The sequence below is a fragment of the Onychostoma macrolepis genome, chromosome 06 (assembly GCF_012432095.1).
Source record: "Onychostoma macrolepis isolate SWU-2019 chromosome 06, ASM1243209v1, whole genome shotgun sequence".
NCBI lineage: Eukaryota > Metazoa > Chordata > Actinopteri > Cypriniformes > Cyprinidae > Onychostoma > Onychostoma macrolepis.
In genome coordinates, this window is record NC_081160.1 from 8,524,924 (window position 1) to 8,552,763 (window position 27,840).

Here is a 27,840-nt window from a genome sequence, read left to right on the forward strand (position 1 = left end):
TTTAGAAAGGAAAATTTAAAAGACAAAAAAGAGGAATTAGATAGAATCAATAAATGATGAATAATCTATTGCTATTGTGTGAATAATATGTAATCATGCAATCAATACAAAAGTAACTGTAGTCTGATTAGGAGTATTTTAAATGTAACTTACTCTAATTATAAGTACTTAATTTTTGGAATCTGATTACGTAATCCAGATTACATGTAATCAGTTACTACCCAGCTCTGTATGTATATATATATATATATATATATATATACATACACACACACACACACACACACACACACACACATATACATATATATATATAAACCAGTAAGGAAAATGTCATCATAAGCCTTAAGAAACTTGTTATTCTTATTGTTATCAATGAGTTTAAGAGATTTAACAATAAGCAAAATCTCAGCAAGAAAGACTTTAAATCTAGGTAACATCTTAAGAAATGTGATTGAATCCATAATTGTTTAATTAAAATGTTAATTTGTACATACAAATGAATATGGCTGCACATAATATATAAGCAAATACACACATTTATGGCAGTCTGATAAAGTGACAAAACAAATACAGCGCAGTAAACAAAAACCACGTGGACAAACTGGAAGTCACGTGACAGAACCAGGAAGTAATCGCGAAAGGTACGTCACGTCTTCGAATACCGCTTACATTTGACATAAACAATAGAAAATACATAAAATATATTGAAATGTAATACTAGATTATTAAACATGGTACTGGATAATTTCATAATGTTGTCTAGGAGTGACCAAAGGTATTACAACACGTTTTTCGTCAGTTTAAGCAACTTGCGAAGCACGTTTGTAATATCAAGTGGTTTGTTTTGAATAATGTGTCAAAACTCCAGCTTTTAGCTCTAGACAAACTAATCGTGAATTCTATTGTTTTGTCCGTTATGTAAGACACTTCCTCTTCCTGTGTATTTAAAGGGACCAGTCAGACAACAAGACATAAACACAAACATGGTGTCTCTGATTTGCACCTTACAAAGTCATCGAGACGATGTGAACTGCTGCGCGTTCTCCGGCGCTCTGCTGGCCACCTGCTCCGCCGATAAGAGCGTCTGCGTTTACTCCACACGAGACTTCAGCGAGCTGCCCTTCTCCCCGCTGTCCGGACACGGCTACGGGGTGCACTGCTGCTGCTTCAGCGCCTGCGGTCAGTACCTGGCCTCCTGCTCCACCGATGCCACCACCGTGGTGTGGTCGATGGACACCGGAGAGATCGAGGCCGTCCTGGAGCATCCGGGCCGGAGTCCGGTGAGGGTGTGCGCCTTCTCTCCAGACTCATCTTACCTGGTGTCTGGAGGCTCCGATGGGACCATCGCACTGTGGGACTTTACCTCCAGGACCCTGCGCAGGTACATCAGCTTTTCATTACTGATCTACATATTCAATGCGGAGTGCACCACTCGATTAAGTAAATAAAAATGTTGAAATAAATAAATGTCAAGTCAGGTCAACATTTATAGTGCTTGTATAATGTTTCAAAACAACTTCATAATAATTAGACAGGAAAATCAATGATGCAAACTCAAATTCAAGTTCTGCTCTAAAGCAGCTCTTTAAAATGAAACAATAGTGTCATTATTCAGCTCAAGTCAGTTTAATGTTGATTTAGTTCAGTTCAGTAACAGTGTTGATGTTGCAAAATTTGTCAATTATTAAAAAATTTGATTCAGCTATCAAGCGATTCTACAGCAGTGTTGGGAGTGACGCATTACAAAAGTACTTCTGTGGTTATTTTGGTGAAAGTAACTCAAAGTAAGGCAAAAGTTGTGTAACATTACAATTCAGAGACTGTTATATTGTAATGTAACTAATTAATTTCAGTTACAGTAACTAGTATAATGTATTACATATAACATACATAATGTAACTTGCCCAACACTGATAATCCAGCTCAATTCAAGTTTTTTTTTCTTCCAATAATGTCAGTGTAGTCAAATCAATATTTGTTAGTTCAGTATTATTTATAAATGTGGCAGTATTGAAATATGGAAATAAATGCACGTGGGAATAAATAAAGTAAAATAAATAAAAACTTAAATAAATGAATCTAAATACAGAAAATAAATAAATGAAGGGGAAAATAATATAAAAAATACAATCAGAGTGGAATTTAATAAAAAAATAATTGGTAATTAACATGTTAATAATTATTGTTTCATCAAGTAATATATTCCTTGCTTTCTTTCTTTTCTTTTCTTTTTCTAATTTCTGGTTCAGGTTTGGGCCGTTAAATGTTGTTGAAAATGATGATGTTGAATAATGAATCAAGCCATTCTTTTTGTATGATAGTGTTAGATTTAAGTCAGATTTATTTTGCACTGCACCAGATCAAACTGTTTGATTGACACTTGTGTATGGTGATGTTTAGGACGGGCGCAGTGACTGACACCAGTATAGTGGCCTGCTCTTTCACTCCCTGCGGTCAGCTGTTCATCACCGGCTCCACATATGGTGACCTGCGGCTGTGGGACCTGAATATGAACCATCTCCATGCGGAGAAGAACGCCCATGACCTCGGGGTCTCCTGCTGTCAGTTTGCTCCCCAGATACTGAAAGGTATGATTCCTGGATTTCAATTATTCCGACAAGTTACAAAACACTACCTTGCTCTATCCGATTAAATTTAAGTAATATTTAGACGAACTCTCCTTAATGTAAAGTCATGTAAAGTCAGATGCATTTTAGATTCACTGATCAAAAATGGCTTTATTTTAGTTGTTCATCATTTGTTTTTGACTGAACAATATTAATTATCATGTTTTTAGTTTAGTGTATTATAAATTGTAAATTTATATTTGGTTTAATGCTGTCACCCTAATTTAGATAAATGTAATTTAGATCATGTAAAAATAAATATAATGTAATGTTTATACATATTGTATACAAGATATAGTCACAAATGTGTAAATATCAAAAAGTTTGGCATCAGTGTTTTAATTTTTTTTTTTATGAATAATTTTAATTAACAAGGGCACATTGAATTGACCAAAAGTGACAGTGAAGACATTTATAATGTTACAAAGATTACTATTTCAAATAGATGTTTTTCTTTTGAATTAATTAATCCTGAAAAAATGATCACCGTTTTCCACAAAAATATTAAGCAGCAATCACATGAATAAATGACATTTTAAAATATATTAAAATAGAAAACAATAATTCAAAATTGTAATAACATTTCACAATATTACAGTTTTTACTGTATTTTTGATCTAATTAAAAAAGCCTTGCTGAGCATAAGAAACTTATTTTAAAAACATCAATCAATCAAAATCCTACTAAGATTAGTAGCTACTTCAAAAGTGTAGCTTGACTACAAATTATGATGTAGTAGCTTTGGCAACCTGCAAAACAGTTTCCAGATAGATTTTGTAACATTTATTCCAATGTCTTCTTAGGATGAATCTCTTGTTAAATGAACAAAAGTAAACTATTAACTCTCTTGGTCTCTCTTTCACAGGCACCAATGGCTGTGCTCAGTTTCGGCTGGCCTCATGTGGACAGGACAGTCTGGTGAAGATATGGATTGTTTCTCTTTTGTGTGCTGCAGGTAGCTCCATCTGATACCTGTCCACCTGTGTCTTCTGTATGTTTAGCGAGTGTGTTTGTGATTAATGGTGTTTGTTGATCCACAGGCATTAAGATGCAGCTCGCTCACACTCTGATGGGTCAGTCTGCTCCAGTTCTGTCCTGTGCTTACTCAGCTGATGGACAGATGTTGGTGTCAGGGTCAGTAATGCACACACATACCTGCATAATTCTTTAATTCAAAAAGTAATTTATCAACATCCAAAATGACAAACTTTAAGTTAAGTTAACATGATCTAGCCTTACTTTGGTCTTAATGGCACTAAAAATGCGAAGATCATGGGTTCGACTACATGGGAATGTATAAATTGAATAAAATCTACAAGCTGCTTTGGATAAAAGCCTCTGCCAAATGCGTAAATGTAAATATATGTAAATGTATTTTGATCCATTCCTTGCAGTGCCATTGTTGTCCACTGGGTGGAGATGTGTAATCAGTGATCGATGAGAGCTGGTTCGCTAATAATCTCTGCTGAAACTGATTCTTCATCCTCAGTGTGTCAGTAGACAGATAGGCTCAGTTTTACTGCACATAAAGGCCATAGAGGCTGGTCTGACTCATGCTTTTTAAATGTCACTCTCTCTTTTCCCACAGATCGGTGGATAAGACCGTGACTGTGTATCAAGCTGTGAGTCTCATTCATATTCATCATATATTTCGGTCTAACCAATAAAAATCATAGATGATTGACAGCTTGGATGTCATTAGCATAACGTTTGCATTTATAATAATTAGTTGTTCTTTGCAGAACGAAGGTGTCTTACTCTACACGCTTAACCAGCATGACAGGTGAGTTGTGGGTCATGATTTCTCATGAGGTCTGAACTCTCAGTGTTAGTCGTTGAACACTATTCACTGGTCTCTTCCTGTTGGGCAGGTATGTGACGGCCTGTGCCTTTTCCCCCACGGCCCCTCTCATCGCCACCGGCTCCATGGACAAAACTGTCAATATCTGGATGGTAGAGGACGGCAGCGGTGCTCAGGGTGGGTTCCTATTCAAACTGCATTACAAAGTAACATTTCCAATGAATATGAGTCATTCCTGCTATACAATACCTTTTAAACTCTGTAACCCTCTCAAAAATGTTTCTATAAAAGGGCAACTCATTTGTTTTTTAGTATGCTCTGGTCAAGCTCAGGCACATAAGGGTGTCAACGTAATTTTCGTAGTTTACAAAATTGTCTAGATTTCTATAATTATATGAAACAGAAGGGAATGTTGCTAATTCTCAGTTCCTGGAGGATGATGTCATATTAAGGACCTGTCTTTTGTTAAAGGGACATTGTCAGAAGACTAACGGGCTGCTAAATAAAATTGAGGACAAAGAGGAAACTTATAAAATCATTACCTATTAAAATATGAAAAATGGAATAAAATAAAGACAAACCTGGAATACTTCTTAATAAATTGCCAGTGTATTATGTTAAAAGGGATGTGGCAAAAACGGCAACATCTGCTCTGAACAAAATTCCACATAATTTATGTTCTCATTAGTAAATGATGAGAATCTTCATTTTGGGGTGGACTCCCTTTAATGATCTTTAAAAAAAAAGTGAGTTTAATATTTTACACGGTATATTAAATCATATATGATGAGGGTTATAAAACTGTACTGTAGAGAAGGAATGACTCACACACACACACACACACACACAGGAAGTGCAAATTCCTATTTGCTTTGGAAAATTCTTTTTCTGTTTTATTTGCTCTAAGAACGATAATAATGATTGTTTGTTCAACAAAATGATTGTTTGTTTTTCTTCTTTTGTCATTTTCTCCTGTTTGATTGCTGAAACCGAAGGCAAATCTATTCCTGGTGAGTGTATATTACAAGTTTTTATCATTTGTTTGGGCTGTAACTAACAAACAGTATGCAAAAAATGGCGCTCAGGGCACAAAAAATAAACACTCAACAAACAAACACTTGACAACAAAAATACAAACTGAGCAGTGTTTGCATTGTTCTGTTACACTGCTCAAGCTTGTGTTTACTGCTGTTGCGGAGCTCAAGAGATACAAATAGTATAATATATATAAACAAACCATAACCTAACTATGATGTCTGCTTGTAACCTGAAAACTGAATTCATGTTCAGTTATGCTTGTTCCTGTCTTTCTCTTTTCAGATGAAGCTGCTTCGGTGTCAAGCAGTGGAGGTAAGAGAAGTCCAGACCATGCAGTACACTGGTAGTGGGTAAAGCATTACACAACAACACCAAGGTCATGGATTTGATCCACAGGGAGCATATGTACTGATAAAAAATACATACCTTGAATAGTAGCTTTAAATAAAACTTCTGGGGGCCGTTTTGTTAAGTAAATCACGTGCTATTGTTATCCGCTTGTAATACTGCTGACCATGTTCAGTAATTACTCACCGTTAACACAGGAGAGGTGTATTATCTAACCGAATACACAAAGAAGAAGAATGTGATGTATTCTTCTCACGGCCTTCAGAAGTTTCTCTAGGGTGATGGATCACAGCTGCAGCCTTCAGTCCAAACACAGTGCACTCTGTGAGCTCTAGTGGGCTTTACATACTCTGACTGGTTTAACTGCATGTGTGTGGAGGAAAGCTGATGAGATCTGCATTATGAATAGCAAAATAACAGCTCTCACACACGAGGAAGTCAAAGTACTGCAAATGATCTGACTGCATCCTGAGCGGATACATGCTGTAGAACATTTCACCTCATGATTTATGCATTAGATGCAGTGTGAGAAGTGTTGACCTGCAGTCTCATTAAGTATTCACTCTTTGTCTTCAAATTAATTCATATTAGTTTTGCTGATACATTTCACATGAGATGTTAAGGAACTTTTTTTTTTTCTTCAAATTGGTCTTTTTGTTTTTCAAATGGAAAAGCTTTAGTACAATTTCCAAGTAAATTTTTAATATAGTTACTCTAAAAATGTCAAATAACAAGTAAAATGTAATAAATTTTCCTACAGCAATTTTTCAGTAATCTGTTTTTTATTTTATTGCAAATGTCATGAATTATTTATTATTCATATAATTCAAAGATTTATCGGGACTGTCAAAAGATGAAAAGGTAGCATTATCTGATATTTTAAGATATTTGCACACAATCACGAGGGGTCCTCTCTGTCATTTGCGATCACATGTTTTTGATTTGGTGGGAAAAAAATATAAAACCTTGTGCTTAATGATTTAATACAATTTTCCTTTTAAGATATATAATTTTTTTTCTCATTAAATCATCAGGACAATAATCTCCCAAACATCCCAAAAAAAATCAAAATTAATTTTAGTTCAGAAAATAAGAACATGTTCATCACAGAATAGGTGTATTCCCATCATTATATGTATGAATTGCATTTTTAAGTTATATTTTTTGGCCTTTTATGCCTTTGTTAGAGAGGACAGTCTAGATGAGACAGGAAACAACAGGAGAGAGAGAGAGAGACTCTGCTTGCCTGAGACGCAGCTGCATTATATGTCAAAGGCTATTGCTTCAACTCTTATTACAATTTATTAAAGTATTTTTGACTAAATTAATAGATGGGGGGAAAAGTGCATGTCAATGATCATATCCATGTAACATATGTCTTGTTGCTGTCTGTCAGGCAGGAAGTCGAGTGGACACTCCAGACTGATGGTGAGCGAGTGGTCTGAGGAGGATGTGTTGGCATGGTTACGTGAGGACGGGCTAGAGGCTGTGATTGACGTGTTTAAATCCAATAACATCGATGGAGAGGAGCTGCTCTCTCTCACCAAGGAAACCCTCAGCTCTGAGCTGCACATCGGTAAAATTACAGCACACATTACTCCAGATCTGTATTCATCTGTAGATGAACATGCTGTAGACTCTGGATGTACTCTACATATAAATTACGTGTCTCTCTCTGTGTATATTACAAAGGAGTGTGTCTATGTTTGTATACATCTATATCTACCCATATCTATGTCTACATATACAGGTGCATGTTAAAAAAAAAAAAAAAAAAAAAAAAAAATTTTTTTTTGGTCACTTTTTCAAAAAGTGAAACTTTATATTCTCATATATATATATATATATATATATATATATATATATATATATATATATATATATATATATATATATGAGTTTCCATGTTTTAATTTTGATGATTAGAGCTTACAGCTCATGAAAATCAAAAATCCAATTCCTCAAAATATTGCCAAACAGAAAAGTTCAAGTTCTTTATAGTATGTTCATTTATGTGCTCAATACTTGCTCGGGGCTCCTTAAGCACAAATTCCAGCATCAGTGAGGTGTGGCATGGAAGCTCATCTGTATTGTTGGATCGACTGTTTCTCATCTTTCTCTTGAAAATATCCCATAGATTCCATATGGGGTTCAGGTCAGGCATGTTGGCTGGCCAGTAAACCACTTGGAAGTGGTTTTGGCACTGTGGGCAGGTGCTAAGGTCCTGCTGGAAAAGGAAATCAGCATCTCCATAAAGCAAATGGAAGCATAAAGTGCTCCAAAATCTCCTGGTAGACAGCTGCATTGACTTTGGACTTAATAAAACACAATGGACCAACACCAGCAGACGTTACGACACCCCAAATCATCACTGACTTCGGAAACTTCACACTGGACTTCGAGCAGCTTGGATCCTGTGCCTCTCCAGTCTTCCTCCAGACCTTGATTTCCAAATGAAATGCAAAATTTACTTTTATCTGAAAAGAGGACTTTGGACCACTGAGCAACAGTCCAGTTCTTTTTCTCTTTAGCCCAGGCAAGATGCTTCTGACGTTGTTTCTGTTTCAGAAATGGCTTGGAAGCCCTTTTCCTGAAGACGTCTGAGCGTGGTGACTCTTGATGCACTGACTCCAGCTTCAGTCCACTCCTTGTGAAGCTCTCATAAGTGTTTGAATCGGCTTTGCTTGACAGTATTCTCCCTGTTGCTTGTGCACCTTTTCCTACTTAATTTCTTCCTTCCAGTCAACTTTGCATTTAATATGCTTTGATACAGCACTCTGTGAACAGCCATCCCTTTCAGCAATGACCTTCTATGACTTACCCTCTTTGTGGAAGGTGTCCATGATTGTCTTCTGGACCATTGCCAAGTCAGCATTTATACTGTAGGGATGGTCATTTAATGAATCTCAAATGTAAATATTCTAATATTTTGAGAAACTGGATTTTTGAGCTGTAAGCTTTAATCATCAAAATTAAAACAAAAAACTTTTGAAATGTTTTACTTTACATGTAATGAATCTAGAATATATGAAAGTTTCACTTTTTGAAATAAGTTACCAAAAAAAGACCTTTTTCACAATATTCAAATTTTTTGAGATGCACCTGTATGTGTGTCTGTCTGTGTATATGTATATAACACACACACACGTATATAAAATTTAGTGCTGGACTTGGTAGAAATCACATCATAATAGTGTAGGAATGACCTTAACCTCTAAATGTTACCTCAGCTGATGTTGTCATGTCATGAGGAGTTATATAAAAGTAACATTGATTTTCCCATGTCTTTTATACATTACCTAACAGGAAGTCTTGATTGAGTTAGTTTTTTTGGGGGGAAAAATCATGGAAAAATTGTCCAACATAATGCGTAATCCTAGAGAACATGGGATTTGTTGAGTTATGTAAAGCACTTGCCTGTGTGGCATCCAGCGAAGAGTTTGTGTGCATTAAAGCTGATTATTTCCGCTTTAGTCCTAAAACCAGCAGCTATTTACATAAGAAATCCAGTCCTAAATGTGCACTTCTGAAAATAAAATCCCTGTCCAATTCACCATGACAGTAAAATCACCCCATTTCATTTAGCATGACATTTGAACAGACTTTACTTCATTTGATTTCTCTGCTGCCCACTGTGACATCAGGCCATTGTTTCTGCTTTTCTCAGTGCAGTCAGATGCAGATAAAGCAGTGGCATGTGGTGGGCTGCAATAATGAGAAGGCAAAGTCCACTCTCTGAGTTTATTTAGTCCTATGGAAGGTCTTGTGCATGCACACAAAATAACTGTAGCTGAGCACACAGTAAATAGGTAATTTACTGGTTTACAGATAATTAGTAATTTATAAGTACTTATATGTTTGACAGAAGTAAAGTCATTCTGAGTCTCTGCATGGTGGATTTTAACTATCACCAACAAGTGAAGCACTGTCAAGTAAATAGTTCACACAAATAGTAACAGGGACTAATGAATCTTTACATTTAATTATTATATTTTAATTATAATTATAAATGCTTTTATATTATAGAAATGTTTAATTTTCTGTGCAAGAAATAAATGCTGCATCAGTGTCAGCCTCACTATTTGCTACACCTAATATTTCCTGCTATTTGGTTTTATTGAACTCAGTGTAAAATGCATATTTCATGTAGCTTTATTTGAGAGTTATAATTGTTACATTTACTATTAAAATTTCATATGCATTTTCTACCAACATTTTCAAAGTCCCACTTTGAGTCTTATTTAATAAATCTACAGCGAACACCAAAAATGTAATAACTGTCACAGACAAAAAGCTGGATGTTGAGCTGTTAAATTTAAGTGTTTGTTGAACACAGATCGGCATTTAATTATACATCATTTTGATGTTAAATTTGATTCATATGTGATGGAATACCATTCTGTAATGGTATAGTTGTTCACTTTTAATAAGTCTATTTTCACCAGTTATGTCCATTCAAGTTGATTTGCATGGTGCTTGGCTGGACACTTGCTCTTGGCCTTTATTTTACTGTTACCCATCACGTTTCTGCCCAGCATTTACAGAAAGAGTTGGACACTCCTGAAATTGGAGGCCAAACCACCGCTGTTCTGTTAGCACATATGTATTGATACCTGTACTCGAGGGTCCCACTTTTCTGTGATTGGGTGGTGCTGAAGTGTTCTTGTGCTCTCTCAGAGTCTCTGGGCCTTCGGAGTAAAGTCATGAAGAAGATTGAGGAGTTAAAAATGGCACCTGTCTCTAACGGGACTCCCGACGAGTACCTCTGTCCAATCACGCGTGAAATCATGAAGGACCCAGTGATCGCTGCCGGTGAGTGTCTGAGAGACTGTTTACCTGTTGACTGGGGATTTTGTTTTGAGTTGAAACATTTTCCACCTGCAGACGGCTACTCGTATGAACGGGAGGCCATTGAGAGCTGGATCAACACGAAGAGCCGCACCAGTCCTATGACCAACCTGCCCCTGCAGACCACTCTTCTGACACCCAACCGTACACTCAAAATGGCAATTTTACGATGGACCACTTGTCAGTGATTTCAGATACTAATGAGCCCAGAACAGAAGTCTCTCTAGAACTGGATCACCATGGCACTGATTTGAGATCAGACTGGCTTTAGACATTAGCTCATTTAGACATTTCAGCGCTTTCGCTTTTAACTAAGTGATGTCTCAGCTCTTGACTTGATTTCAAGTTCAGCCTTAATCCTGAGAGTGAGAGAGGTGTTCCATTAGATGTGATCCTCCATCCGCAAAGTGACGGTAGTTATGGCACAGGAAGCCTTCAATAGCAAGTGGTCCACAATCAGGCTAAAACTACTAAATGCTTCTCCAGTATAACACAGCAGAGTGTTGAGTGGCCTTAAACATCATAATAAATGTTTATCATCCCCTTTCTGCTCTATAGCGGACAGTTTACTGGCATAATTATACTGTTTCTAGCACATAATTATGATTCTTTCTGCAGCTGTTCTCTCTCTCTCATATCGTGACTCACAGGTCTGAATATAGGTGAAATTCCACAAGTGATTGTCTTATTTCATGAAATGATTTTTAGGATGAGCTATTAATCATTTAAAGGGGTTATGCGTGTCAAATGATGTTGCTCATATGAAGTTGTTTACATGCTTAAAATCAGGTATACGTTTATTAGTGGATGATCATTGTAGCCAGTTCAGTGACTGAATTTAAAGCTTCACTGTGTAGTGTATGTATATGACTGCACTGATGACAATCTGGACCTTTATCTACATGAGCTGGTGGGTGGTTCATGCTTGGATAAACCTGCTGTGAGACTGAAAGCCATGCAGAAATAAAATCAACCTGCTTGTACAGCTGACTTTTGGCTTGTGTGATTCATTTTAATATCAACTGATGGTGATGCATTCACAAGTTGTATGAAATGTAACAATTCTGCAAATGTATGATAAATCATGCATTTTACTGAAGAAGAGCGTCAAGTAATCAGATTTAGAAATGAAAAAAAATCTGAGACTTTGGGATAGGCATTTGGCAAACCACTAGGCGACCATCTGTTGTAACAAGTACACACGATATCTAAGCAACCACATAATACATTAAGAACTAAGTAAAGGTGCATTCAATAGTTCTTTAGTTAGCATTTGCATTTCTTTTCTTCATATACTTTAAATAACCTATACCGATACCACAAAGGTTTTAAACACTGCATTGCCATCTATCGACATGAATTTGCATTATAGTCTCTGAATTTTATGTAAATTACACTGATACTAGTGCGTTTTAGAGAGTGGGCTGCACTATAATTCTTTCCCTTACCTGTCCAAGAAAGCAGAAGCAACTTGGGCATCACTAACTTACTCAGATTGTTCTCCATCATCAAATCTTTCCACCTTGTGTATGGCTGTATTTTTGTATTTGTTGGTTTTTCCGTCTTCCATACTCTTCTGCTGTACATTCTGGAAAAACCTAATAACGATAATAAGCGTGTTCCATTGTCTAATTTTCGCTCTTATCACCAAACGATGCTACTAGCTTACGGAGGTGGCAGCCAATGAGCGTGAGGATTCTCTATGACGTATACTTAAAGGGATAATTCACCCAAAAATGAAAATTACCCCATGATTTACTCACCCTCAAGCCATCCTAGGTGTGTGACTTTCTTCTTTCAGAATGCAATCAGAGATTTATCAAAAAATGTCCAAGCTTCTCCAAGTTTTATAGAGGAAGTGAATGGGGGTTGACGATGTTTTGTTTTGCGCTCTCCTCTGCGCTTCCATGTTGGTCACTTTTCACTGGAGCTTAATATCAGAAATATTGTGGGAATTAATTTATCACTTTAAACAACAGTGTGATGATAAGATTGAGATTCCAACAGAAAAACGAAGCTACACAAAGCTACAAATTGCAAACCACTCAGCAGCACGGCAGACAGGAACCGGAAAGAGTATATATATATAAACTCCGAACAGTATTTATAATATAACTCTGATTGTATTTGTCTGAAAGAAGAAAGTCAACCTAGGGTGGCTTGAGAATGAGTAAATCATGGGGTAATTTCCATTTGGGCTGAACTATCCCTTTAAATCTTTGATTAATTTACTATCCCTTTAAATCTTTATGATTAATGCTACCATTAAACGTTAAGGACTGGCTCTCATTATAGTACAGTATAGTTTTTGTATAGTTGTGCCCTAAGTTCACTTTATGACTTTATAAAAATAAGACAGAGAAATGTAATAAACTAATAACTAAATAACGGAAGTCTTAAACTGTGGTTTATTGTATATGTTGCTGAAATATTCAAATACAATACGTAACAGCCCTATACATGAAATTAATTGCAAATAATGTACATACGAAATAACATCTATGTCCTCATAGACACCTGAATATGGTTCACCAAAACATGCATGTAAACCTGGTCTCCTTTATACAGTTCATATCAATCTCACAATCATAGTGGTATTTCATAATATATAGCTGTGCAAAAATAACTAATATATAAAATATAATATTGTTTTAATCAGACAACCAAGCCATAAATAAATTAGTCCAAACAGTGAGTAGTTCATGAAGAAATACGACACGCTTCTCCTCAAACACACACACAAACACACACAGACTCACCACCATTCAAACAGGAAATGCTTTTGAATACACAGGACCGGTCCACAATCCTACTGTAAGAGACAGTGTTTCATCTTGGTAGACGTCCTATGTCCTTACTGAAGTCTAAAGTCAGGTCAGGTATCTTAATACATTATTAATAAATCATCTGTATCATATCTCAGCTCTCTTTTAATGTGCAGATGCAGCGTTGCGCATTTAAAATGTGCTTAAATACCTCGGAAGCTGTAGTTGTAAACAGAAATGCAAGGCAATCTTTTACTCCTGTGTGCTTTCCTGGAGCACACACGCAAAATGCTTTAAACTTTGTCTTCAAAATGACTCAAATAACATTGGGTTTGTTGATGAAAACCGCAGCTTCTACATTAAAGACTGTAAATAACTTCTGCTTAACGTAAAGTACGAGTTTGTAGCTACACATTAGACTCAATAAAGGAGCGTTTAGGTTTGATGGAGCTGATCAGGATGGGGTTGTCCCGGGCCAGGCTGGCCTGCTTGTGTTTGGTGTCGTTGTAGTGCTGCTGGATGGGGTTACTGTCCTTGTATCCAGATCCAGGATGAAACTTGTCTGGGTGAAACTCGGGTGTATGTGTGCTGTTATGGATGGGCTCCTGATAAACGCTCGTTTTAGCGTATTGGAGGTCACTGCTCAGTCCTTGCGAGTGCGTGTTCATGACAACACCAACACTGTGACCTACGAGCCCTTCTGGCACAAGTCCTTGCCAGCCATAACCGGACACCAAGTTGCCATGATGACCTTGCTGCTGCTGCTGGAAACGTGCAGTCTTGTCAATTACGCCCATAAATGGGCGTGGCTTATGCTCAGATTGCCTCGTGCCGCTGTCGGCACTCGCCACAGAATTGCGCATGCGGCTGGTTTCAGCCAGGTTTCCGCTGGAGGAGCTGGACACTCTCACGCTGCTGCTCCTGCAGAACTCCCCCCTTGGCTCGACGTTGCCTTCAGCCTTCTCTGCATGACCAAACTGAGTGCTGCCCTCTCTGGTACCACCGAGCGGCCCCCTCTCAACACTGCCAATGTCAATGCAGGGCCCTGCTCGCAGTGAGGCAGGCCGGTGGCGGCCGGGCATGGGGCTGGACCCGGCACTCTGGGGCGTCCTACCCTCGGCGTGAAGCGAGCTGCTGTACTCTCGGTTTTTCATGCTTTGAGCCTGTCTGGACGGAAGACGCCTGTGGGCGGCCCGTCCGGGGGCAGCCGGGGAGACGGCGGACTGGGCATCCGATATCGCCAGGCCTAGAGAATCAGGCAAGGTGCGGCTTTGATGCCAGCTCTCCTTCCTCTTCTCCTGCCTAGAGGATTCTTGATCACGCCGCTCCTCCTCCTCATCTGCCTGCAACATGTTTATGCTGAGGCTGTCTGGGCTTTTCTCCAAACTCTCAATGTCCTGGTCATCATCGTCGTCATCGTCGTCATCTTCCTCGTCGTTGTCTTCCTCGTGGTGCGAGGGGTTGCTGTGAGAGGTAGGGTGTTTAGAACCCTGTCGCTGCAGGTGTTGGCACTCTTCCTCCACACGTGCCAGCAGACGTCTGATCTCTCTGTTACTGGGGCACAGACGTGACGCTTCATAAAGATCAGCCAGCGCGGCTGCAAACTGCCTGAAAGAGTGAAAAACAGAGGAACTGGTAAATAATTAATCACTATTATAAACTATATGCAGTAGATGGTATAGACATTTGCTCTCTCTCTCTTTGAACCTAGTAAGCTGCCTCACTGTCTACATCCTACACAGGAAGCAGCCTACATAAACAGGATCTGGAACCACAACAGAACCTTATAAATGACTAATGTAAGACTCTCTTCATAGGCAGCAGCTTTGAAACAACTGGTTAACATTCACATTTGATTGACAATTATACACTGGCCTGTGAGCATTAGTTTAGTTTAATGGTCTGTTGACACACATCAAGTAAACTTTTTAAATGGTCATTACTCATCCTGACCCTAACCAAGGATAAAAAAAAGTGCAATTTAATACAAGTTCAACAGAACACCATAGAGAGAGCCCTCTTTATTCACTTAATATTGAGACGGTAACTGTTACAGAAGTAGTAACTACGTGATAATTCAATATTTGAGTGATAAGAAGATACTGTATAGCCTCGGGATCATGAGTTCCTTATGTGCCATATAAATCGTAGGACCCTGGGAACATGGGAATCACTCTGTCATGTAGGCTGTTTTAATACTTTTTGGAGCTATAAATAGTATAAAAGTGTGATTGACTGTGCTAGTCAACGAAGCACATGCTCAGATAAACCATCTGCATGACTGCTGTGCATTACAAAGCAGATTTAAGGCAGTAATGCTGTACTTGAGTGAATTGTGTAAGTCTGTTCCGCTGTGCGACTAAGTGCATGACGGTTTCCAGTTTGTTCTGCTGTATTTGTTGCTCTTAGCTTTCAGAAAAATGTTACAGCTGTAAGTGTTGGATGTTTGCAAAAATATAAAAAAAATTTGTAAATTGATTAACTTTAAAAATAAAAAATACCACTTCATAGCAAATAGGTTATAACCCTGGCACTATAATAAAGCGCAAAAATACTTACAAATCTTTTTATAATGTAAATACAATTAAATTACTATAATACATTGAAAATATAGTGTTATGCATCTAAACATGGCTTATTCAAAAATGAAAATTCTGTCATTAATTACTCACCCTCGTGTCGTTCTAAACCCGTAAGACATTTGTTCATCTTCGGAACACAAATTATGATATTTTTGATGAAATCTGAGAGCTTTCTAACCCTGCATAGACTGGAATGCAACTGACACGTTCAAGGCCCAGAAATGTAAGAAGACATTGTTAAAATAGTCCATGTGACATTAGTGCATTCAACCGCATTGTTATGAAGCTATGAGAATATTTTTTTGTGCACAAAGAAAACTAAAATAATTCCTTTATTCAACAATTTCTTCTCTTCCGTGTCAGTCTTCGATGTGCATTCATGACAACGCATGCGTGCAATGCTGCTGATGCAGGAGCCGGCATTCAGCAGCATTGCACGCATGTATTATGGTACTCTTGTGAACGCACGTCAAAGACTGACATAGAAGAGAAGAAATTGTTGAATACAGTTATTTTTGGGTTTTTGCGCACAAAAGTATTCTTGTAGCTTCATAAAGGTTACGGTTGGACCACTGATGATTTTAAAACATTTTGTTCAAAAAACAGAAATACATATTAGCAGTCCATGACACATTTCAAGTTTGATTACTTGGTAATCAGATGTCTAAATTCAGCACATGAATCAGACCAGTGACTCCTGGGTTTGCCAATTGGGTCAAACTGATTGATTAAAAAGAACTACACAAATGGAGAATTTTGTTGCGCCGTACGTTTGGTTTTGAAGAGACAGCACAAACAATCAAAGTAATTCTCTTTTATCAGAAACAATAGACGTTTCAAGCCAGCATGAAGGTTCTTTACCTGCTGCTCCTTTTGGCTCTGGCACGTGCATAAAATGCCTCATAGGACTTAGGCTTGAGCTCGAGAGCCTTGGTGGCAAACTCCTCAGCCATGCCAAAATCCTGTCAAGAACAATTACGACAGGAAGAAGAGAGAGAATTTGAGTGACAGGAAGAAGGAACGGGGGAAAAAAATATCAATCACGCGAGTTTTAACGCTTTGTCTTAACTAGACCCATGAGAGCGGTTAGTGCACTCACGGCAGCACTGCTGCATTCTGGTAGAGATGTGTGCATACCAAGGAGCTGAATTTACTTGCTCACATTCTACCTCAGTCCTTCATTCTGCTGTGGTGCATGAATCTGAAATCAGGAGACTCTCGTTTAAATTCTGTCCTTGAGTCTGAGGTCAGAGTTTCAATGAAAAGCCATAACTGTCAGTCCTAATGATGCACTTTAAATGTTTAATAGTGGCAGATCCTATTAAAATAACCATTAGAACTTCAGGTTGCCTGTGTAATTAGGAAACACGTAGCAGGACACATAGTGACTCTCTCTTTATCTCTCACTCACATTCACGTAATCTGCTGCCTAATTGCACTCAAAACACTTCTACGAACAGCCTGTGAGGCTCATCTCCTGAACCTAGACAAACCATTACAATTATTCTGGAGGAGAAAATGAGTGTGGATGTGATCAATATAAAATGCCTATAGCCATTTAATATACTTAATTCTGTTTGTTAAGGCACATAAAGATGTATTTTCACCCAACAATTATTAGGGATGTTATTAAAGCCTTTAACCTCTGTCCACTGAAGTTATGCATATACTTTGGTTGACATACATTGGTTTTTCGGCGGCAGCGGGACAGGTTGAGATACAGGGAAACCCGGAGCTCCCTGAATGCCTTCAGGTCTTCCCCAAAACCTTCCCTTGGAAACTTCCTCAGTGCATACTGATACCTCTGAGCGGCTTCCTTCATCTTCCCTTTCTGAGAAAGAAGGAGAGAAGGAATACATGAGCTTCAGAAAGTCTCAGAGAACCTTCATTGAAATATACTGATCATAGTTTAAATGTGGTATTTCCAAGAACAGTAACTACAGGTAAAACCATAGATGGCTCTTCAATACCATGGCTAGATCAATGCAACTGTGGTTTATGTAAAGTAAATCTAGCATTTGTTATTAAAAAATAATAGCCTAAACACTTCACAGACATTTAAATTATAAAAAAATTAAAAAAAATTAAAATAATAATAATAATAATAATAATAATAATATATATACTTTTTTTTTTTTTTTAAATCACTCTATTTTTAGATCTACAGACCTTATAAAGCAGGTTTCCCTCCTCCATGAGTCTCTGCAGAAGTATGATGAGGATGTCGGGTTTGGAGGTGGCCATGGCCCAGGCAGCGTTACCTTCAAGAGAGAAAGAAAGACGTCAGTCCTGACAGTCAATACCACAGACTGACTCAGAGTATGACTTTCCTAATGCTTGTACCTGATCGTTCATAAGGAGATGTTCTGTAGCCTTTAGCAGTGATAGTGACAGCAGAACAGAAAGAAAGAAAAAGAAAAAAAGAGAAATAAAGCATAAAGAACAAATGCAAGGAAAACTCAAGAAGAATAGGTGTGTATTGGAATTTGGAAGAAATATAAACTACCATTCAAAATTTGGGGTTAGTACAATGTTTTTGAAAGAAGTCTGTTATGCTGAATTTATTTGATTAAAAATACAGTAAAAACAGCAATACTCAAACTGCAAACCGTTTAAAATATATTTATTCCTGTGAGGGCAAAGTTGAATTTTTAGCAGACATTACTTACATACTTAGTCTTCAGTGTCACATGATCCTTCAGAAATAATTATTATGCTGATTTGGTTCTCAGGAAGCATTACTCATTACTATCGGCACTAAAAGAGTTGTGCTGCTTAATATTTTGTTGAAAAAAGTGATTTCTTTGATGACTAGTTCAGAAACTTTTCATTAATGTAAATATTCACATATTTGTTTTTTATTTTACTGACCCCAAACCTTTTAATAGTAGTGTATATACCGAAGGAATTAAGTTAAGCGATAAGGTATGAGAAACTGTGACTATATTCACAATATACAGTAGCACAGCTTCGAGTGCAGTTATAAAACAATTACTACATAAAACCAGTTTTTAAAAAAACTATATAAAGCAGTTTCAAAAAGCATATCCATCATGTGCCATCCTTCCACTAGACAATATAATTCATAACGTGTAATCTATGGCTAACACTTACACAGCTACTAGGCAAACTGGTGGTTTGCATAACAGTTCTGACTATATCAAGTATTTTAGAACTGAAATGTTGTATCAACCAGTCAGCATCCAGGACTGGAATTGTCTGTTTATAATAATGAAATAAATGTTAAAACTGCAGAAGTGCCACCTCAGGCTTACTTTAGGACAACTACAGTAACTAAAGTATAAAAGTACTCATTGGCAGAGTTTCTAAAACAGAAAACCTCTCGAGATGGTTTGGATGAGAGTTTGACAAAAAAAAAAAAATGGAAACTAGATCTTTTTGCTTGTTCTGCAGTATTATTTGTATAGCAAGGGGAAATGAGCAAGCAAAAAATTGCTAACCTCTACATTGCTCCTTTCTAGTGGCTAACTGGAAATATCAGCTAATGCTAATTTAAAACATGGGTCATTTTTCAGTGGTTATGGAGCTTGCTCACAAAAGTGGGAGATTTTTCCCCAATCCACACAGGAGCTTTTCTGAACCATGTCTAGTATGTAGACAAGACAAATCCCACCACAACGTCATTAAAATGCGTCTGGCAAAGTCGTTGTCATCATCAACCCCAGACTGGCAGAGACTGTCTCCGTTTCAGATGTAATTAGACATTTTTAAACTGGAGGGGGAATATGCTCTCCTAAGGTTTGCACTCTGACTTTGACTAGAAAGCTGAGTGGACTTTGCTATAAAAGTCTTTGCCCTGATGCAGAGTGTGAATGACAGTCCCATACATCACCAGCGTCCTACTTAACTGTGGGCTAACAGTCCTGCACGGCTCTTCTGCGAATATGGCCTGGTTTCAATTGCATTTAGGACTCAGCAAAGGAACGCTGTGCTTTTACTCTCCGAGAAAAGGGGAGAACAAATGGAACTCACTACATTCTAGATTTAGAATGGACAAGCCCCTCCTGAGAACCTGACTGTGGCGATCTAGATTCTAGAGGACAGCACATGAACCCAGGAGATATAAAAGAATGTGTGTCATGATGTTCTGAAGTGAGACTCACCCAGTTTAGCCCCTTTCTTCAGCAGAGTGACCACGACTGAGGTGTTTCTGCTACCGATGGCCCGGTCCAGAGGTCTCATGCCGCTGTAGTCCATGTGTTCAATTGCCGCTCCGCACTCGACCAGGTAATGCACCTGAAAACAGATTGCTCAGATATGGACCTGGTATAATACTGAGATAAAAGTGTCTATGTGCGTTTGTGTATCCACACAGAGAAAGGTTATCTCTGCTTACTATGTCCGCGTCTCCGTAGAAAGCAGCCAGGTCCAGCGGGGTGCGCCCGTGCTTATCTGTGTGGTCAATCTGAGCTCCCCTCTCCACCAGAAACTCAACCAATTTCTTCTGCCCTTTCAAACATGCCCACCCGAGTGGGGTCAGACCTTCTTTATCCACTGCTGCCATACATGCTCCTATAATAAAAACACAATCCTTATAGACTTTATTTGACAGAAAAGCTTGAGACGCACACAGTGGAATGGGGGAAACAACAAAGCCTCAAGATGCATTTTTTTTTAAAGCTGACTTTTTTGTAAACTTGCACCACTTTTTACAACGCTGTCGTGGGTGAGATGCTAAGGTCAAAGATGTCCATCTAGCATGTATTTACATAGAAAAATATTGGAAAAGTAGTGCAGTAGAATGAAAAAATACGTTTTATGTGAACCAGCTCTTACATTTACAAAAAAAATCTGTAAAATATCCACCTTTAAGTTATGGTACATGTGTTTTTGCTGTGAAATCTTTACTGTTATACTAAAAAGAAATTAGATGACAGAAGGCATGTAGTAGATTCTGTACAATATTTTCAGCAAAGTTTTGATCATGTTGATAATTGAGAAGCCTGAGAAGAAATTTGCATATCAAATACGATACAGTAGGCTTATAGGGTTAAGTTAGATAAGGACATCTGAGTCACGGTTACTGACCCTGTGAGAGCAAGAAGTCCACGGTCTCCAGGTGTCCCTCGCTTGCAGCCACCATCAGTAGAGAGCGACCATGTTTATCACTGCAATTCACATCTGCACCGCGCTGCAGAAACAACTCTGCTATCTAGAAAAGAGAGAAGGAAAGTAAGAGCGATGAGGGATGTCAATGTAAAATGACTTTTTTCTAAATGAAATGTTTTTGTTTTCTGTGTAATAATGGGTCTTACCTGTGTGTGTCCATGTCGAACTGCATTAAAGATGGGTGCCACCCCTCTGCGGTTAGTCTGTGCTACACTGGCACCTTGATCCAGTAGGAACACACACCCCTCTAGTTTGCCCCGCCCAGCAGCAGCGGTTAGAGCTGCAGAAGATGTGCATGCTCAAAATGATGATCTAAACAGCAAAGCAGACTCTATCGCTGGGAAACTATCACTGTGTCCGAATATGACTACTTCCATACTATACAGACTGTGAACAGTATGCTAAAACCGTGGTATGTCCGAATTCATAGTATTCGAAAAACAGTAGGCCAAAAGTAGATGACCTACTACTTCCGCTAAGATTCTGGAGTATGCACTCGATGGACACTTTACTATCCCATGAAGCCACAGGAGAGGAGTTGTGAATAGCAACGAAGTGATGCTACTGACGCTGGTTGGTCATGTAACAGCAACAATATGGCGGATAGTAGTAGCATGTCCGAATTTTATTTATAGTACTCATTTTCATACTATAGAACATACTCTTTTAATAACTGCGAAGTAAGTTTTAAAGCAAACGTAGTATGTACTAGACAGTACGCGATTACGGACACAGCTTATGTCTGTGTTTTTAAATCTTTCAATATTGCATTAAACTTTTACATGTCAATTATCTAATAGAATAACGACTCTATTTTTACACTAAGACATTAATTGTATTTTAACTACAGTAAAATTAAGATGACAAAAATAAATGCAACGTAATGTGGTGTATTTACAAACCTGTTTCACCCCATAAAGTATCATAACCGTCAATCTGCACCGAAAATTCATCATTGTTCAATGCAAGCATCCTTTTTACAACCTGAAATTACAAATTAATGTGTGAGATGTTCAAATTAATATAGTGATGATTCAAGATAATATGTATTCAATATCTGGGTGTTGAGTGTGTTTGGGTTTAGTACTTGTTTCTAACTTAGCTTTTACTTAAACCTCTTAATCTAACAAAAACTAAAAAAAAAAAAAAAGGTTCTATTATTATTATTTATCTATAGTCGTCTAATTCTAAATAACTTAATATAAAAACAGTAGAAAATAATCTATGGTATATGCCTATTTTGATAGCTAAACAAGGGTATGTGTGTTTGGTAACTATTTGCCGTGTGTATGTGTGTTGTGGGGTATCCTGTGTGTAGAGAGTGTGTCTTCAATACCTGTGTGTGTCCCATGCTGGAGGCAGCGATCAGTGCCTGCTGCAATGCCTTGTTTTTGAGGTCTGAACTCCACTCCTGCTCCAGAAGATACTGCACAATCTCAGCATGACCCCGCAGAGCAGCGTGAACCAGTGCACACTGACCGCTCTTATCAGCATGATCCACCTAATGCACATAACAAACACATACTGTATGTATACATTTTTACTTATAAACCTGCACTGAACACATGAATGATAATTAAAAAGAAATGTATTTCCTGATTACTTGAAGCTTTTTGAGCAGTAATCATCTAGTTTATCATACTGCATTGTTAAAGCTGTCTTCTTATTGACAAGCTCCTGTTAACAGATGAGTGGTAAAGTTCCAGCAGTTCATCTGTAATACTCGCAGAAGGTAAAACTGAGGAACACCTTGTACTCTATACAGTACACTGTGTGCAAAAATGATTTAAAAATATAAACTTTTCAGAGTTTGAAAACAGCAGAATTGTTTATATAACCAAAGTTACCAAACCACAAAATAACTGCACTCTCTTTTTGTTGAGTTCAGTTTGATTGACATTTACATGCACACTCTATGAAGTATTTAAAGTTAATGAGGACAGCAGCATTTAATGACTGTCTTACTGTTATAACATTTAAAATATATATTTTTTCAATAAAAATGCATTTCCCATTACTATATGGGGGTTTTCACAGTACAGTTTTTGATGTGCACCCAGTATTTGCCATCAGAATTAAGTTCGATTGGATAATGTGAACACTGTTTTCTGAACTTGAGTTTGCACCCGTGCCTAAAAAGGGTGCTCTATTCTTCCACTTATATGCAGTAGCTATATTGCTAGTTTTATTAAAAGTGCATTTACATTTATGCATTTAGCAGACGCTTTTATCCAAAGCAACTTACAGTGCATTCAGGCTATACATTTGTTTTTTTATCAGTATGTGTGTTCCTTGGGAACTGAACCCACAACCTTTTGCGCTGCTAACGCAATGCTCTACCACTGAGCCACAGGAACCACATTCTCTCTCACATTTATTCCGTTTCCTTTTCTAGCAAATACAGAATACTGTGACAAAATCGTGCCAAATTTTTTAATTATGCTTTTTTGCCTCCCAATTTAACCCCTGAATATATTTTACTGAAATACGGAGGTTTAGGTTTAGGTTAATCAATTATAGCCAGTTTGTGTATTAAAAGGGGGATCAACTGACCTTTGCCCCTTTTTTGCATAGTAAGGTGACAAGTGGCAGATGTCCACCAGCTGAGGCGTAACAGAGAGAGGTCATGCCGTTCTCCGACTGCCCATCCACTGGTGCCCCACACTCCAGGAGCAAAGCAGCCATCTCCAGGTGGCCCAGGTGAGACTGCACACACAGCACTGGTGCACTGTTCAACACCTCAGTACGGTAACACACACTCGCCCCTCCCAGAATCAGCAACCGGGACACCTGGGGACAAAAGTAAGTCTGGTTTTAACACAAGAAATTAAGTAACTGGTTCAATTTTGAAGGTTCAGTTATTAATTATTCAAACGGTTCAATTATTATCATGCTTTAAAAATCATTGTCACAATGTATAGGCTCAGTCACAGTTATTCACTTGCAATTTACAATAACTCTGATTAGATTTCAGCACTCAAACCTCAATTTACAATCTACAGCTTCAGTCTACAGAATCAATCTACACACATCTGCATAAATAGATGTAAAACAACAGCTTCAATCTACAGCCTCAATCTATATTTTATATATAATCTATAACCCAAATCTATAATCTACAGCTTTAATTTGCATGTTTAATTTATAGCTTCATTGTATAGCCTCAGTAAACGGTCTTTATCTATAATCTACAGTTATAATTCAACAGTAGCCTCAATCTACAGCATAAATCTACATGTGCAGTCTAAATACCAAAATGTGTATCTTCAATCCACATCTTATCTAACAATTTACTAATGCAAGCAAATCAACAGCCAATCTATGCCTTCATCTACAGTACATATTCAATATACAGCTTCAATCTATAATCTACAGTATCAATCTACATATGCACTCTACAGTCTCAATGTATAGCCTCGATATACAGCCTACTGTATAAAGTATGTACAGTTATAAATCAATAGCTATCTATAGCCTCAGTCCATTTCTTCAATATATAGCCTCAATCTCAATCTCTACCACAGTTTCCTGCCCAGCATTTAAATATTCATTTTAATTTGCTCAGTAAGGATTTGTCATTACTGTTAGCCCACTAATCACAAAACCAAACCACAAAATAGGAATATAATACACACATACATCTTCATTTTGTGAATGGGTGGTTGGGGGCATTCATCTAAAATGAATGTTACAAAATATAAATGTTTAGCCTTCTGTGAAAATAACTTTACTGATTAACCGAACTCGGTCTACAATAGGCAATGAAAGACGCCAGGTATGAAGGATTTCAAAGAACAGCCTCTGATTCACAAAATGCGCAGTCAAAATAAGATGCAGTTAAGGTCTAATATTCTTAATATTAGCAACAGTAAATGCATTAATAGTGTATGTTCTCACTTCAATAATTCATAATCAAATATATAAATGGATATAAAGACATTGCAACAATTTTTAAAGTGAACGCTTAAGTAAAGTTTTATTTAGGGATGCACCGATACCACTTTTTCCAGTACTAACCCAATACCGATACTTTTATTTTTGGTACTTGCCGATACAGAGTACCGATGCCGATATTTTGTACATTTTTAAATATTTGGTACAGAAACCAAAACAGTATGTATAATGTTAATTGGTTAACTTCATTTATCAAATAGATACAGTCAAACCAAAATTTATTCAGACACATTCAACATTTCTCACATTATCAGTTTATGGCAATAAAATATGACAAGAACTCAGAGCTAAACGGTGTCAGAAAAAATTCAGCTTGATAACGTCAGATAACTTTGACAGAAAGGTATGTGATGGATTACAATCAACCAAAATTATTCAGACAGCTGTTAGTATGACAATATTTACACAACTATCAATACTTTGTCGGGCAACCCTTAGCCTTAATGACAGCCTGTAGTTTCCTGGGCATGCTGTCGACCAGGTTCATGCAAACCTGAACAGTCTGAATAATTTTTGGTTCCAAATTTGTATAAATTTTATTGGTAGTCCACTGTATGAATAATTTTTGGATATAAAATGTCACAGTTTACTTTATTTTGCTATCCTCACTTACATAAATGAACTATAGTGTCCTGCACCCACTAGTAAAAAATATCAAAAATTATATTTGGTCCGAATAATGTTTTGTTTGACTGTCTATCCTTAATATGCACTTAATTATGCACATTAAAATGTATTTTACAAGTTTTTGTTCTTTTCACTGTTCATTTTTTTGTTCTATGGTACATCATCTTTAATTTACTAGCATTAGAGCTGCTCCATTGCAGTGGCTTAGTACTGTAATCACGCGTTTTGCTGTAATAATGCAGGAACCACTCGTTATAAATCTCCTGACTGTGATATTTTCAGAAATAGAAGTCGCGTTTTTCTTTTCATCTGAAACATGCTGCGATTTATATTCCAAAGCCACTCATATAATGCAGAAACTCTCATGAAGCAAGCAAAACGCGCAACACGAGTACATATTTGTACTGGTGCAGAATGAGAGGGACAAGTACAGTACAGCCTATAGCGCATAGAAAGTCGTGTATGCTTAAGGTTGAAAATAAATGATGTTTATAGTGAGTCGTGTTTCTTTGTCTGAATAGGGCACTTATCACATACTGTGTGGTATCGGCGTTTGGCATCGGGGCATTTTAACGAGTACAGGAGTTCAGTATCAGGCTCGATACCGGTGCATCCCTAGTTTTATTATACTTAATAATAGATATTTTTATTTGGGGTTTGTGCTTTTTTGTTACTAAGTGGCGACTGCATGAACTCCTAGTCGTCAGTTGGGGCGAAATGAACGCAACCTGGCATTATTTATTTTTTGTGGACATGGGCAGTGTGGTAATGGAAGCTTGATTAAGATGCTGGATAAAACGAGAACACATTAAAAGCAAAGGAAGCAGAATCACATTTATTTATACAAACACAGCAAGAATTAATGAGCAGCTCTCCAGCCAAATGGCTGTCAAGGACGCTGGCGTGCACACACGGACTCAGAGTGACGCTCGTTTCATTAAAACTCCGTAGGAGAGGAAATTACAGGGAGAGCGGAGTCTAGACTGCAATTAACATATAATAGATTTAATAAATAAATGTAGTCATTACGTAAGCCATTTTTCAGTAAGCCTCAGTGCTAATTACTATGTTCTATGTGACTTATGAAATCTCGTTCGTTGTGGATGACTCAGAACTCTGTAAGGCTATAGCTCTTCTTGTGCGGTTGAATGCGTCAGCCACGGTAATTGTTGGAGCCGTGTTCTACAATTCAGGAGTGCAATGCAGTTGTTCATTTTTATTGTTTACTCAAGATTGACGCTGCTTTGTATAAGTGATGGTCTCATTGGCACATTGAGGACGAGTATGTGTTTGTTTTTTGGGTGTGCATATCCTCAAACCTTGACATTGGGAGTGTAGAGGTTTCTGAGGGAGGAAAGAGCAGCAGAGAGGCTGTCTGTACTGTAGCTGATCCACAATGGTTGCAGAATACTTGACGAAACCCCAGTTCTCTTACCGTGACCCTGAGGACAGAGGAGGAGAGGCAGGAAGAGTTAAAATGCAGGTCACATACTCAAACAAACAGAGAGAAGGATTTTGAGCATCTGAGTTTCCTACCTTGAATATGTGAGCTTTAAGAATGTGGTGGCCAAGCTCCATAGTTTGCTGGCGGTTGAGTTTTCCTTCTTGACGTGAAAGCATGAAGGCCATCAGAGCGTGGCCACTTCTGTTCACCAACATCAATAACAATTAATTAGAAATCACAATCATAATGGACACCATCATCCAGATTCATCATAAAAGCGCCTCTCTTGAAAGGTCTCTCGAGTAGAGAATGGTTCCTTTTAAAGGTGGACTTATTTCCTTTCTTCCATTCTGATTAATAGTCTAAATCAATGCAGTAACCATGTCTTGAATATTTCAAAGGGGACTTTTTTTGGTGTGCTCTTTTCATCCAAAGGAATTATGTGAATAGAGGATTTAAATGAATTTAAGAGAATTAAGATCGAGAAGAACAGTAAAAGGAACGAGAATGATTTGTCTTGGTAATTAATTTTAATGATTTACAAGTAACATTTTTATTCACTCATCTGCAAGCTAAATATGTGAAAATTTCAAAACATAAAAATGTTTCTTGTTTTGTCACATTAATGTATGCATTACATGAAGAGTGTAAATGATTTAGCGAATATTTTTTA

The 27,840-nt window shown here is 37.6% G+C and overlaps 2 protein-coding genes across 4 annotated transcripts in view; one reads left to right on the forward strand and one right to left on the reverse strand.

The window, feature by feature from the left end:
- Positions 1–560: 560 nt before the first annotated feature.
- wdsub1 (WD repeat, sterile alpha motif and U-box domain containing 1) lies at positions 561–11,648 on the forward strand. The gene is made up of 13 exons (XM_058778338.1): positions 561–644; positions 954–1,384; positions 2,404–2,591; positions 3,496–3,585; positions 3,671–3,764; positions 4,219–4,252; positions 4,373–4,413; positions 4,502–4,608; positions 5,427–5,441; positions 5,752–5,781; positions 7,214–7,393; positions 10,495–10,629; positions 10,702–11,648. Exons 2-13 carry the CDS (start codon positions 987–989, stop codon positions 10,851–10,853), a joined length of 1,464 nt encoding a protein of 487 aa, XP_058634321.1. The 5' UTR covers positions 561–644; positions 954–986; the 3' UTR covers positions 10,854–11,648.
- Positions 11,649–13,054: 1,406 nt separating this feature from the next.
- tanc1a (tetratricopeptide repeat, ankyrin repeat and coiled-coil containing 1a) overlaps positions 13,055–27,840 on the reverse strand; it is a 77,004-nt gene continuing 62,218 nt past the window's right edge. For 2 of the 3 annotated variants that reach the window (XM_058778334.1, XM_058778337.1), the window contains 14 exons: positions 27,260–27,368; positions 27,043–27,165; positions 23,696–23,932; positions 22,479–22,643; positions 22,045–22,126; positions 21,289–21,422; positions 21,062–21,185; positions 20,370–20,545; positions 20,137–20,269; positions 18,356–18,385; positions 18,182–18,273; positions 17,697–17,843; positions 16,874–16,974; positions 13,055–15,038 (listed from right to left, as the gene is read on the reverse strand). In XM_058778334.1, the coding sequence (XP_058634317.1) occupies positions 13,838–15,038; positions 16,874–16,974; positions 17,697–17,843; positions 18,182–18,273; positions 18,356–18,385; positions 20,137–20,269; positions 20,370–20,545; positions 21,062–21,185; positions 21,289–21,422; positions 22,045–22,126; positions 22,479–22,643; positions 23,696–23,932; positions 27,043–27,165; positions 27,260–27,368 (2,854 nt within the window). In that variant the 3' untranslated portion in view covers positions 13,055–13,837. The remainder of the gene's footprint in view (positions 15,039–16,873; positions 16,975–17,696; positions 17,844–18,181; positions 18,274–18,355; positions 18,386–20,136; positions 20,270–20,369; positions 20,546–21,061; positions 21,186–21,288; positions 21,423–22,044; positions 22,127–22,478; positions 22,644–23,695; positions 23,933–27,042; positions 27,166–27,259; positions 27,369–27,840) is intronic. The other variant, XM_058778335.1, reaches the window with a different exon arrangement.

What these genes read in the sequence shown, in the direction of transcription:
- wdsub1 (XM_058778338.1), top strand. Translation starts at nt 987, where the DNA reads ATGGTGTCTCTGATTTGCACCTTACAAAGTCATCGAGACGATGTGAAC. An exon ending in GGACAGATGTTGGTGTCAGG is followed by an intron (nt 3,765 to 4,218) that starts GTCAGTAATGCA and finishes CTTTTCCCACAG; the next exon opens with ATCGGTGGATAAGACCGTGA. An exon ending in TTCGGTGTCAAGCAGTGGAG is followed by an intron (nt 5,782 to 7,213) that starts GTAAGAGAAGTC and finishes GCTGTCTGTCAG; the next exon opens with GCAGGAAGTCGAGTGGACAC.